At 39.5% G+C, this 13639-nt stretch overlaps 1 protein-coding gene across 8 annotated transcripts in view; it reads left to right on the plus strand.

Moving 5' to 3' along the window:
• Nucleotides 1-12816: 12816 nt before the first annotated feature.
• Nucleotides 12817-13639, plus strand: part of phf14 (PHD finger protein 14) — a 119755-nt gene continuing 118932 nt past the window's right edge. For all 8 annotated transcript variants that reach the window (XR_004101393.2, XM_031278609.2, XM_031278608.2 and 5 more), the window contains exon 1: nucleotides 12817-12930. Coding sequence is in view for 7 of the 8 variants with exons in the window: in XM_031278609.2 (XP_031134469.1) it covers nucleotide 12930 (1 nt within the window). In the remaining variant the exon portion in view is untranslated. The remainder of the gene's footprint in view (nucleotides 12931-13639) is intronic.

Raw genomic sequence — 13639 nt, forward strand, 5'->3', positions numbered from 1 at the left:
TTTACAAGGTGCTATATAAGTAAAAAAGTTTATTATTAATTACATTCTCTCCTTTTTTTTTTATTTATATCTTGTTTATATCTGTAGACTTTGAAATAGCAGATCGCGACCGATGAGGTACAACAAATGAGGAAAATGGTAAATAAGTACTTAATATGCCAAAACCTGATCAAACCTTAACCATAGTGGTGTCTTGTGTCACATTATGTGAACAAATGTATTTTTCAATTATATTCTACAATACAAGTGTTGCAGGGAATCTAAAATGGAAGTAATTTCCCAGTGATACTGGGCTGTTATTAACATGAATTGTAAAATGGTGGTTACTGTTGTTGTTGTGTGTGTTGTAGTCGTCCTTGTTGTGATGTGACCAACCCCAAAAAGTACCTGGAACTTGTGTTTAGTATCACCTCCTGAGCAGGGCCAAAATTAAGTTCCAGGAACTCTGTGAACAGTGGAAACAAAAGCAAAACATGTCATAATGGCTATATGTTCTGTTTTTTAAAGGGCATATATCATGCTCATTTTCAGGTTCATACTTGTATTTTGGGTTTCCACTACAACATGTTTACATGCTTAAATGTTAAAAAAAAAAAAAACATAATTTTTCTCATACTGTTTGTCTGAATATACCTGTATTCACCATGTGTCTGAAACGCTCCGTTTTAGTGCCTGTCTCTTTAAGCCCCCCCTCCAGAAAAAAAAACCGCAGCCGGGGAATGACTGTTAAGGCACTGTAGAGGCACTTTCTACCTATATATACTGTATATATAGTATAGTTGTGACATCACAACCTGCGGAAGTCCTGACGGCTCGTTTAAAGGCACAGTTTCTGAATACGGGCTGTGTGTGTTTCTCTGTGGATTGGCATTTTGATACTTTCACAGTATTTATATTGCACATCAACTTGCTTTATAACCAATGAAGTTATGGAAATTTCACTTTTTACAATATGGCACCTTTAAGTTACTGCAGTGGACAAGTTCTGTAGGCTGGTGGAGTCGGGTTTATGTGGTCAGGACATTAATGCGTGTGACATTAAAAAATGCATGAATACATATCACTACTGTGACATCCTAACATGGAAGTAGTTAACATTTCTGAGTGATGGTTATTACCTTACATGGCATTTGAGCTCCATCACCTGAGTTCAACCCTCCCAAAGTCATGATTATTCAGTTGTGCTGCTTGTTTGTGGCCGCAAACAGCAGTGTAACGATAAAGGAGAAAAGCTACAGCTTGCAGTGCACAGTCAGGAGCACAGAGACGTCTGTAAAGTGAAAGAAGCACTGCGCTGTCGGAATATGACAGCCAATCCATCAGAGAAATGGAGGCTGTGTCTAAAGCGCCAAGGAGAGAGTGCCTGAAGTTTTATAAATAGTTGCGCCTTTTAAAGGAAATTGGAAGTTGTCAGACACATGCCATCCACATTTTTTCTGAGAATATCTCCAATAGAGGCGCTCTTTGAACATGACTGAAACATCATAACATATAAAGTGGCAGACCTGAAAGCCTATCTGGGAACAATTGGATCTCCTGCTGCACTGAGAGCAGTCTATTCATGGCCCAGTAACACAATGTCAAGGTGCCAGGGCTAATGAATACAGTTTCCATGACATCTACAGTATTAACCTTGCTTATACTTCTGCTGTGTATGTGTTTGTGTGTTACTGTCTGACAAAAATCCTCCAAAGGCTCTTCTGCAAAGAGGGCCAGTTTAAGACTGGGACCTTAGGATCACTAATTCTTTTAACGCGTGATTAACGCACGCACGGTCTGTGATTTCGCTCCCTAGTTTGGGGAATCAGGAAGCAGTAAGTAGTAACGTTACAGCGTTGCCAACTTGGCGACTTTCTCGCTAGATTTAGCGACTTTTCAGACCCTCTTAGCAGCTTACAGTATAAATATATTCAAATATATTTCTATTGTAATTCATTCCCACGCATGCAGTCCACAGATCCTTGGTTAAACATTAAACAGCGCTCGCTCTCTCCCCCTCTGTCCACTGCACAGCAGCACTGCACAGGCAGTCAGTAGGGCGGGGGCGCGGAGACGAGACGGCTGAACGGGACCAGGTCTTACAGGTCTTATAATACATCCATGAACAGGAGTGGACGGCTAGCAGAAGCAAAACTCCTTGAGCAGAAATGGATAAAGAAAAGGGTCTTTTGAATGGCAAGTTGAGATTCAAAGCCCTTCCAGATGGGTCTCTCCACAAGACTAAAGTTTTTTGCGTGAACTGTCGATGTAAATTGAGTTACCACCGGAGTAGTCAATACCGACGACGTTCCACTTCTGGGATTGCTCCGGTGCCGCCGGAAATTACGTCCGATGTCCCTCATTTTGTCCGGATGTCCGTCATCGCCAACACTTTCTTTGTGTTGGCGTTCTAACCTCTGGTGGATTTATGAGGACTATGGTTAACTGCTCCTCAGATCTCTGCAGGGTAAATCCAGACAGCTAGCTAGACTCCAATCTAGTCCAATCAGAGTTTCCTGTTGCATGACTACAACTACTTTTGAACGTACACGTTCCACCAAAACAAGACGCCGCCCAAGACGATTGTTGCGTGGACGGATCGATTGACAGCCGTATGATATAATAACAGGGATGGCCTAGTGCTGAAACCTGTTCTAATGGAGAGTGACTCCGACTCTTCTGTGTGTGTATGTGTGTGTGCGTGCGTGCGTGCGTGCGTGCGTGCGTGCGTGCGTGCGTGCATATATCAACAGATTGGGTTGTCTATTTTTCCAATGATATATAACATATAACTTTGATATTTACTCTCAGAGGCGATTGACCAAAATATAAAGACACACTGTAAAACTTTTCACCCTAACTTTACAGTAATATGCTGGCAGCATCTTCGACAGTAAACTACTGTTTATTTACAGTATGCATACTGTTTTTAAATGTTAAGGTATTTTACTTTAAATAGACAGACAGTTTATTACTGTATTATCTGAATTTACAGTAATATACTGGCTGCAGTGTAATTCCCACCTTCTCCTTTATTTTCCCAAGATGCATTAATATTAACAGTAAATGCCTGTAATCTGTAACATTCGCCGCTACTGCTGTATTATTTTCTCCCAGAATGCATTGCCATTTGCAGTATGATCCCGTATAACATTAAATCAAAGGTTTACAGTGCAGCACCAAAATGTATTATTGTCACTTAAAGGTGCTGTAGGTAGGATTGTGAAGATCCAGGACTTAGCCAAATAATTTGAACATCGACAACTTCTCAGTCCCTCCCCCCTTTCTGCTAAAGCCCAAAACGGTCTCCTAAGCCCCTCCCCCCACAAGGGAGAATGAATGTGTGTGCATGAGCAGTGATTGACACGCAGTTAGACACCCCCCCTGGCCCTGATTGATGCATCTGAACAGTTAGACACCTCCCCTGGCCCTGATTGGTGCATCTGAACAGTTAGACCCCCCCCCCCTGGCCCTGATTGGTGCATCTGAACAGGGAGCTGTGGATTTTTGTAAATCTCACTCCAGGCTGTAGGTGGAGCCAGAGGAGCTGGATTTATTTTAAATGACCTTCTTCATGTAGTTCTACTGGAACATAGGGTCAGTTTCAGCAGATATGACAGAAAGGTAGTTTTAGAAGTCTTACCTACTGCACCTTTAAGGGACAATATCCAATAAATGGTTGTAACTCGGAGGGCCTGCTTGGTTCTTTCAGATAAAGATTGTAAAAATTTACAAAGAATATGTTTAGGGCATTTCCTCTCTAACTGGGAGGTTTTGGGACTGATTGGTGGGATTGCTGTGGAGGAGATCCACTGGTAAGAGCCAATGAGGTTTAACCATGTATCAGCTAATTTAAATAGCTCACGTTACTGTATTATGTCAACAGTTAACTTCATTTAATATTGTATGTGGGGGAGCCTGGATAGCTTACCTGGAAGAGCGTGCGCCCCATGTACAAAGGCTCAGTCCTTGTCGTAGTGGCCGCAGGTTTGACTCTGCCCTGCGGTCCTTTGATGCATGTCATTCCCCCTCTCTCTCCCCTTTCACATCTTCAGTTGTCCTATATAATAAAGGCCTAAAATGCCCAAAATATTATCTTAACATAAATGTATGTGGCTTTTTCTTTTGCGGGGTGCAAATGTTCCACCAAAACAAGTTCCTCCCCGAGACTATTTTGCAGAGCCACCGTCGCTGCGTCCGGCCAAGACGATTGGGATTGGTTTAAAGAAATGCAAACAACCCAGAGAGTTTTTTACTATCCTGGAATGTATGTGTGGTGTAGTCAGACCTCACTTCGCAGTGCTGTGGAGATAGGTCTGGTAATGCGAGAGTATGTAACCCCTGACAGAACCAGGAGTCCCTGAGCCCCTGTTTGAAATTAAAAGAAATAAAAATATTTGGTTCTATCTTCATCAAATTGCATTATCAGATTTATTCTCGTGAGAGCTGAAAATGATACTTCTTTTAAATACCATTGGTTCAGCATGCCTCAGATGTAATTGCTTACCAGTCAACCTTTTATTGCAAGACAGCGGCAGGCACTGCCAGCGAGGTAGTAATACAATTCACTTTCTCCAGATCTAGAATGGAAAGTAAAGTCTCCTGAAAGATAAATGAAGAATATGGTGTCACATGATTTACACATACAAATGGATAAATATTCCAATTTAAATGCAAAATCTTGAAGTAGAGGGAGGCTAAATGTACATGTAGATCAACACAGACATTTGGGTACACTTTACCTCAGGATTCATAAATAACATCCAGTGCAATTACTCCTTTTGAAATGAGGTTTTAAACCTAACTTGTCACGGTGCATCCTTATAGTAATGTTTTTATTTCCTAAACCCTGTGTTATTCTTGCTCTTGGTGTAATTGCTTCTGTCCTGTGGCTCATCAAGCTGAATGATATCTGTGGTAGGATACTTTCTCAAGATCTCAGCTCTCTGCACTGAGCCTGCACAGCCTTTCCTACTGCTCCTCTTAAATCAAACTTCAATAAAGTCGCCAGCATCCAGTTTTATCTTCTGCCGCATTTCATTCTACCCCTTGGAGTAATGGGTTGAGGGTAATTTTCAATGTATACAGCTTGTTTGTGCAGCTCATTTGTCTCTTTTGAATCACAATATACGAAGTAAACATGCAGACCAAGGAGTGAAAGTGCGCCTTTTTCTTGTATTCACCAACAGGCGCTCTTTGGATATTCTGGGTGCACTGAGTTTATTTCATCCCGTGAGGGGCTCATTGCAACTGGTCTCAAATTTTAAAAAAATTAAAAAATGCATGTCTCCTTCGAAACAAAGGGAGACATATTGGATCTACACTCTACGTATGCTACAACCAGGAGGACTTTGAGATTGTGCCTTTCCTTTTAGTATTATCTCATCTTTGATTTTGACCTGATATTTATACTGATGACATTCAAATTGTCTTCTGACTATGAGCTGTAAAAGTCACACTCACTTGTAATCTGCACAATGGAGACATAAGAAATGAGCGCACACACCACAAATAGTGGGAAAAGTGGCTGCCTCAACTGTTGGTTCGACACCAAATCGTAACTTTTTAATCTTTGATACCCTAGTTGTCTGTAGTTCGATGGTGTTTTAAGCCCCCAACGTCTCCTTCCAGGCAGTGCTGCGACCGTTGACTTCAAGGCACCTAACCCTAACCATAACCCTAACACTAACCCTAGCCACAACCATTGCATAATCCTAGTGCCTTCCAGGCAGCGCTGCCTGGAAGGAGACGTTGGGGGCTCAAAACACTGATAAACGCAGTAGTGACTGTACATACTCACCGCCGACTTGAGCTGCAAAAGAAGCTCTGGCCGCCCTGTCAAGGACGCTTGTCAAAAAGTACGGGGAAGCTTTTGACACTTTGGCCGCTCTGACGTGGCAGGACATTCACATTAAGCCAGGAAGACTAGCATACGTACTTAAATAATAAAAACATCACGCACTTCACCAACTCACCAGAGACACCAACTATCCCAGCTATTTTATCTCATGCCTCATTTTTTTTAACTGGTCCCTATACGTAAACAGTCATATCATAAATGATAGGGAACCCAGCAACAGCGATGATGAGCTTTTCCTTCATTTTCTCAGAACTAATGTTTTGGTAGGAATGAAAGTTTACATCGTATGTTTCTCTGGGATCAGCCAGCGCGAAGGACGTCTATATTCCAATTGGTTGCTAGTCGTTTGCCGCTGAATCGCGTCATAGCTCATTATCCATAAAGTTGACCAAATTTCAACTTTCTGCTTGGCGCTTTGGTCACTCAACACGCCCAAAACGCGACGCCGATGGATTTGCCACTCCTTGTAGCTGAGAGAAGCAGCTTCCATTGAAAATGAATGACTTCCTGTAACTTTGAAGCTCAAGTCGGCGGCGGTGTGTACGAACAGTGAGGCCATTGTTTTTGTCATCTTAGCAAGCCCTAGTTTAAACTGCTGTTTTTGATCTATTTTGTAAACATCATGTCACAATTTATTCATGTCACCTTTTGCTACTGTGTAGCCATCTTAGATTGTTGTGCTAGTGCTAGTGTTGTGTATGTATTAAATGAGAGTCACCCCGCTGGAGTCTGTAAGTCTGAAACAACTACAAGCATTAATTGTTAAGTGAAACAGTGAGGTCATTATTTTGTCATCTTAATTGCCCAATCTGAATAGTATTAGTATGTACATCTATGTCTGAATAGTATTCTAATGTGTGATATTTTTCCTTTATCACATGACCTCTGACCATGTGATGTGATGACAACAGATAAGGATCATGGGTCACAGCAATCAAATACACCTGAGGATGGTGCCTGGGTGGCTCGCCTGGTGGAGCGCACGCCCATGTATAGGAGTTTACTCTTCGACTCCGACCTGTGGCCCTTTGCTGCATGTCTTTCCCTCTCTCTCTCCCCTTTCATGTCTTCAGCTGTCCTATAAAAATAAAGTCCTAAAATGCCCAAAAAAGTATCTTTAGAAAAAAATAAAATACACCTGAGGAAGGCCAAATTGTAGGCCTTTGTGTGCCTTATTTGGGGGTCAGCCCTATGTTCCCACATTTCTTTAAAAAAAAAAATGTCACTGAATATTAGGCCCTATGTTCCCACATTTCTAGGACATTTTCAAAATTAGGTCTTGTGTTCCTACATTTCCCTTCAATTTAAGCCCTATCCTCCCACAACATTTTTTAGGGTTAGGGGGATAAAATCTGATACAAATTTATGAAAAAGGAAATGTCGGAACAAAGGGCCTAATTTGGGAAAAAAAAATCTTAGAAATGTGGGAACTGTGGGAACATAGGGCCTAATTTTCAGTGAAAAAATAAATTCTTAGAAATGTGGGAACATAGGCACGCTCCCCCTTATTTGCACTATTAAAGTATTTTTTTGGAGAATTAAGCTGTTGTGCGGACTTTACCTTCTTTGAACCCTCATAAACAATCCAAGGCACTCCGTAGGACTTGTGCAAAATTAAAATGCCTTTATTTTACATGGCAATGCACTTCAAAATGACCAACACATTTCGACATGTCTTTCTGATCTACTTGGTAAAACGTTGCATTTCAGTGAGTGTAATTCTGTTGAAATTACACCTGGCCTCACTAACATTATCACACTGACCAATGTAATTTCAGACCCACTCCCTCCAACACTATCTGGCTGCATCACAGGCTCAGCAGCAGAGAAAACGATGAATATGCTGATAGTGATGATGACAATGATGGCTACTGTGATATCCCCAACGTGTTTTGATGCAAGCTGATAAAAAAAAACTGCCTCTTTCCAGCACAATGCAGGGCCATTTGTCATCAAGCAAGGACAGTTGTAATCATCCCTTTGGCTTGCCTGCACCATCAGTCTTCCCCTTACCATGGATCAGGATCAATCCAAGCTCATTTATTTTAATCGTCTCTTATTTGCTAAACTGGCAAAGTCAGTCGAGGACAATAGAAACAAAGCTCATTTTGAAAATGAGCCAAGGTACATTTTAATACACCTTTTTCCTTTTAAAGGAGCGTTCCCATTCCTGCATGAATCTAAAAGAAAGTCTGAATACAGTAACTGCATGATTTCTCAAATCTTGAAAATTACAAACTAAATAGGATTGAAAGGTTGAATTAGAATGAATTAGTGCCATATTCAGCACTCGAGATAATCTAATCTGAACAAATTAAGGTAATTTTGTTCCAGACTTTTAAACAGAATACAAATCACACAATAACAACAATAACATCATCTACAAATGTATCATCTAAATGTTAGAAATACAACTTGAATACAAACTTGAAATACAGTCTGTGTAAAAGCGACCTACACCTTTTTATTTAGTTGTGTGTACCGTTATTATGTATTCTTTGTTGTCTTTCTGCTGTATAGTGCTTTTGGTCTTTACTCTTTCCCTCAATTTTTGTTGTTGTATGGCATGTTTTTTAGAAATATAACTGGCCTGGTTATATCTGAACTAGGAGTGCCCCAATAACAATAACAATAATAGTAATAATATTAATACTTGTAATAGTATATAATAATCTATTTTTATTGAATCTCTACAGGAAGTATTTTCCAGAGTTTGGGAGCTCTGACAGCCAAAAGCCAGAATCCCCTCTGGTCAAAGAATTGGATCTGGGAACAGCTAGAAGTAACTGATTAGATGATCTTAGACCACATGTAGTCTGATGTTAAAAGACCTAATTTATACTCTGGGGCGAGTCCAAGTTCTGCTTTAAAAGTGAGTAACATAATTTAAAATCAATTCTAAAAAGTAAAAGAAAGCCAATGCAATTATGCTCGGCGGTGTAATGTTCTTGCACTGTAGCTATGTTACTTTTATACACTTATTGACTAGCTCTTTTCTTACTCTTATTCTTACCTTGAAGCTGACTGTGAGCAACTGCAACTGCACAAATTCCCTGAGGGGATCAATTAATATATTCAATATATTCAGACTTTCATTCAATATATTCAAACTTTACATATATATATATTAGGGCTGTCAAACGATTAAATTTTCTTAATCGCGATTAATCGCTGAATTTCTATAGTTAAATCGCTGAATTTCTAGTTAGTTATAGTGTTTCATCACATGATTAAAATTCTATTATTTTGCATTTCAGAACTGTTTTTAAGTACATATTAACAATGGAAAGCAATTCTTACCAGTGGATCGTGATTGGGAAACAAATGAATGCAGAGAAAGTGACTTTATGAACTTGATTTTAAGATTTGTATTTGATTATTATATATTTAATCTAGTCACACATTTGAATTTAACAACAACTTTGAATGCACCACAATGCTGTAAATTACCAGTTTCATTGAATGCACTGTCTGTGTTTTTCCGACAACAGCAGCTGCAGATTGTTACACCCCGGTGTTGAATCCTCTACAGTAAAACACAGTCAAACTTTACACCGTTCAGCGTTAGCTGTCAGCATTTTAACCGTGTTTAATCCAGCTACTAGCTAGCGGTATGCTAACGTTAGCTGCTGTCGAGTATAGTGTTAACTAGCTAGTGGTAGGCTAACGTTAGCTGCTGTTGAGTATAGTGTTAACTAGCTAGCGGTATGCTAACATTAGCTGCTGTCGAGTATAGTGTTAACTAGTGAGTGGTAGGCTAACATTAGCTGCTGTTGAGTATAGTGTTAACTAGCGTCACGTGCAGCGGTGTTTCTGTTGCCTGTAACGTCTGTTTCAGAGCATCAGAGAGAAGAGCAGACATACCGTATCAGTGGCACCGAAATGAGGCTATTCCTGCAGCAGCAGGATGTGTTACGATGTGTTTAAGTTTGTAAGTTTATTTGATTAGGACAATGCACATTAATCAACATTTCTGTAAATGCGCCAGTGTTAGCCAGTCGGCTAATTTTCAACTGTAGTCCTAATTACCTAGCATGCATGTCTTTATGGTGGGAAGAAACTGGAGAACCCGGAGGAAACCCACGCAAACACGGGGAGAACATGCAAACTCCACACAGAAAGGCCCGGAACGACCTGGATTCGAACCCAGAACCTTCTTGCTGTGAGGCAGAAGTGCTAACCACTGGTTAGGAAGTACGGCAAAATAGTAGCCTGTTAGGCACGACACAAAGCTGAGTGAAGTGAAAATAAATTAATAAATGGCGGCATGCGATTAATACGAATAAAAAAAATGAACGCATTATGCTCGACCCTTAATCGCATCGCGATTAACGCGTTAATGCTGACAGCCCTAATATATATATATATAATAATTTCCTAAACGGCATGCCATAATATATATATATATATATTAAGGCTGTCAGCATTACGGGGCCGAGCATAACGCGTACATTTTTTTTAATCGCATTAATCGCATAACGCCATTCATTAATTTATTTTCACTTCACTCGGCTTTGCGTCGTGCCTAACAGGCTACTATTTTGACCCTTTCCCGCACTTTGCCATACTTCCTCGTAAGTAACACATCCTACTGCTGCAGGCATGATAGAGAAAGACAGCAGCAACACAATCTGAATGGAGCTTTTTATTTTCCAAAACTCCAAGCCAAATGCACATTGTGTAAAGCTGAATTAAAATATCACCGACGCACGTCAAGCTGGAGCTACCACCTACGAGCTAATTAACGTGACTCAGGTTGATACTAGCAGGCAAAGCACTATTTTGGAGAGTGCTACTTGCCGACCTGTGGATGAAACCAAATCCCAAAAAAATTACTACCGCTCTTGCAAAATGGGTGGCAACTAACTGCAGACCTGTCAGCATCGTAGAAGACTCTGGTCTTAAAGACTACGGTTGGCATGTTCTGACCCGTCTTATACATGGCCGTGGAGGGGGACAGTAGTTTCACCATACACAGCCTGTATGACACGGAGAAAGCAGCCACACTGGAACTGCTGCTAAGTGCTGCAAGATGATCACTGGACATCAGTGAGTAATCAAAATTATTTAGGAGTTACTGCACACTATATTGACTCTAGATTCAAAAGTGTGACTAGATTCACACATTTTTCTTTTGTATACAGTAAATAAATATATATATTACAAATCTTAAAATCAAGTTCATAAAGTCACTTTCTTTGCATTCATTTGATTCCCAATCAAGATACACTGGTAAAAATTGCTTTCCATTGTTAATATGTACTTAAAAACTGTTCTGAAATGCAAAATAATAGAATTTTAATCATGTGATAAAACATGCGATTAATCGCGATTAACTATAGAAATTCAGCGATTAATCATGATTAAAAAGTGTGTGTGTATATTATATATAGTATATAGTGTCTATATCTTTTTTATTTCTATATTTATATCATTATTATTATTACAAAGCTTGACTCTGAGAGATATGCACAACAATGCCTATAGTAGCTGTGCTGTCCTGTACCTGTGCAAATGGCAATCAAATCTCTGGAATCTTGAATTTAATATCGGGGTTTTAGAGTATCCCAGTTATCATATCTTCAGCAATTTTGGAGCTGCATGTTTGACTGTGCTCTCCACCACCATCATCAAAACACCAAGTGAGGTGTGAGAGAACGCTGTCCAATCCATCCAGTAGAGTTAAACACACTTGGGTAATCTATGACAAGGAGACCTAAAGCTTTTCTGGAGGCTTTGAGGTGGAAGAACGTATCAACGGCTGTACCAATACAACACTGTAGTGCAGTAAAGAGATGTTCTTACAATTTATAAACTGTTTGGGGAGCCCAAAATGTTTTGTTTCATTTTGTCATTGTTTGTAATAGGCCTATGTTTCTTTGCAATGCTTTATAATTTGTCTTAATTTGAGACGGTGCACTGAAAACAGCAATGATGTGAGGTGTAATTGGTCTCAGCAGCAGCTGGCGACACTGTTCTGGGTTCAGCTCTCAGTCTTACACAGTAATTGAGGGCTGTCTTTCTAAATGCTTATGCTGTAGGAACCAGGGGCAATTGTAACACGCCCAATTTCTCCAATCAGAAACAAGCTAGAGTGATGACACCTACTCTGCACATGCTTAGTATGATTCTCTCTCTGCCTGTGGAAAGGTAGTGGGATTGTTTCACCTCAGCATACGTTTTCAACAAAAAAAATGATTTTGAGGTATGACAGTTTCTTTTTAGATGACAAGCAAGCAAAATCTACTTACATTTATTTTTATCTCTAGGTTACTGGTTTAAAATGAACATGAGTAAACTATGCTAGTGTTGCTAGCTAGCATACAAGTATTTATCATGGCTGCAAGATCTCAATGTAAGCACCGTTTTTTTATAAAGTGATTAGATATTGACAGAAAGTGTGATTATTATATAGCCTATGAGTAAAATATGCATTTAAATCAATTCAAATAATAAAAAACCTAGTTAACACTAGAATAGGAAAAATAGAAATAGACTTTTGCGTTGAATGTATGCCTGACATCTCAAAGAATTTGAACCATATACAAAAAATCTTAAGTAAAATTATTAGATATTACAGCAGTAATCGGAGTACTTTAAGGTGTGGTTTTATTTGTGATACAGTGGGTTAATATGACTTTTTGGGGGCAATTATAATGACTTTTTGCATTAAATTTAAGATTTTAGTCTTGTCCTTATTAGAGTAAATATATCAATTGTATCATTAATTAGTGCACATATATATGTTTATTATATCAAAAGATGACTAGTGTATTTCAAGTAGTCTGTCAGTTATGAAGCAAAATGTAAAAAATTTTACAATTGCCCATCTCCCCTACATACTGGTCCAAATATAGAAAGGAATATATGTTTATTAAATAATAAATAATATGATTTGTATTGATTTACTCCTCTTTCTTTTTTAATAATTTCTCTGTAATGTAACCATCCTGTTTCCTCCTTATATGTCCCCATGGCAACAACATCCAGTCGTCTAGGTAGATACGTCACAGCTGTGTTTTCTATTGTCCATATAACATGCTGCTAACAGGAGAGCTACCTTGTTCCTTGTAGTAAATACGAACTACAAAGTGAGTGCTGCTTTCCACGTTGTCATTTTCCTCTAAGTTTCAGCAAGATTCGGTTTAGTTGCATTTGCCAGCGCACCGATTTAACAACATTATTAGCTGTCTAGGACTGCTAACGTTAATTATCAGCTAGCCGGCTAAGTTAGCCCAGCTAACGTCATGTTTTGTGACTAGCACTTGGTGTTGCTAATGCGAATGCTAATTTGTTTTAAGTGCAGTTTGGCACTTTGCTTGGTCTGTTATTCTCAGTCTAGTCGTATTCTTACACTTTAATGCTATTCTCATATATGTGTGGAGCGGACTTAAGGATTTGCATAGCAATGCAGTAAAACGTGATTGACTAATGTTACAGCTAACGTTAGTGCTAGCCACATTTAGCTACTTTGCTTGGTAGACGAGGATGTGAGCTGGCGACACAACTGCAGTCAATCTGTCAGTGAGGTTGTTGGACCGAATTAATGTACACACCGAAACGTGTTAGGTTAAAGAGAATATGTGTGATTACCTATTGGGCGAAAGAACGCGACTTTGCTTCAGCATTTTGTAGCTCTTTGGTAACGTTAGCGGAGCTCTTTGTTTGCTAACATTTTGCTAATAGCAACAGCAGTGTGCACGTGAGGATCGTTTGTGAATTTCGTATTTGTCCCAGTTTCCGCATCAGAGTTACCTATTATTAAGGCTGATGGGCTAAATCCGATTAAACTTGTGTTTC

This window comes from Sander lucioperca, chromosome 16 (assembly GCF_008315115.2).
Source record: "Sander lucioperca isolate FBNREF2018 chromosome 16, SLUC_FBN_1.2, whole genome shotgun sequence".
NCBI classification, from domain to species: Eukaryota; Metazoa; Chordata; class Actinopteri; order Perciformes; family Percidae; genus Sander; species Sander lucioperca.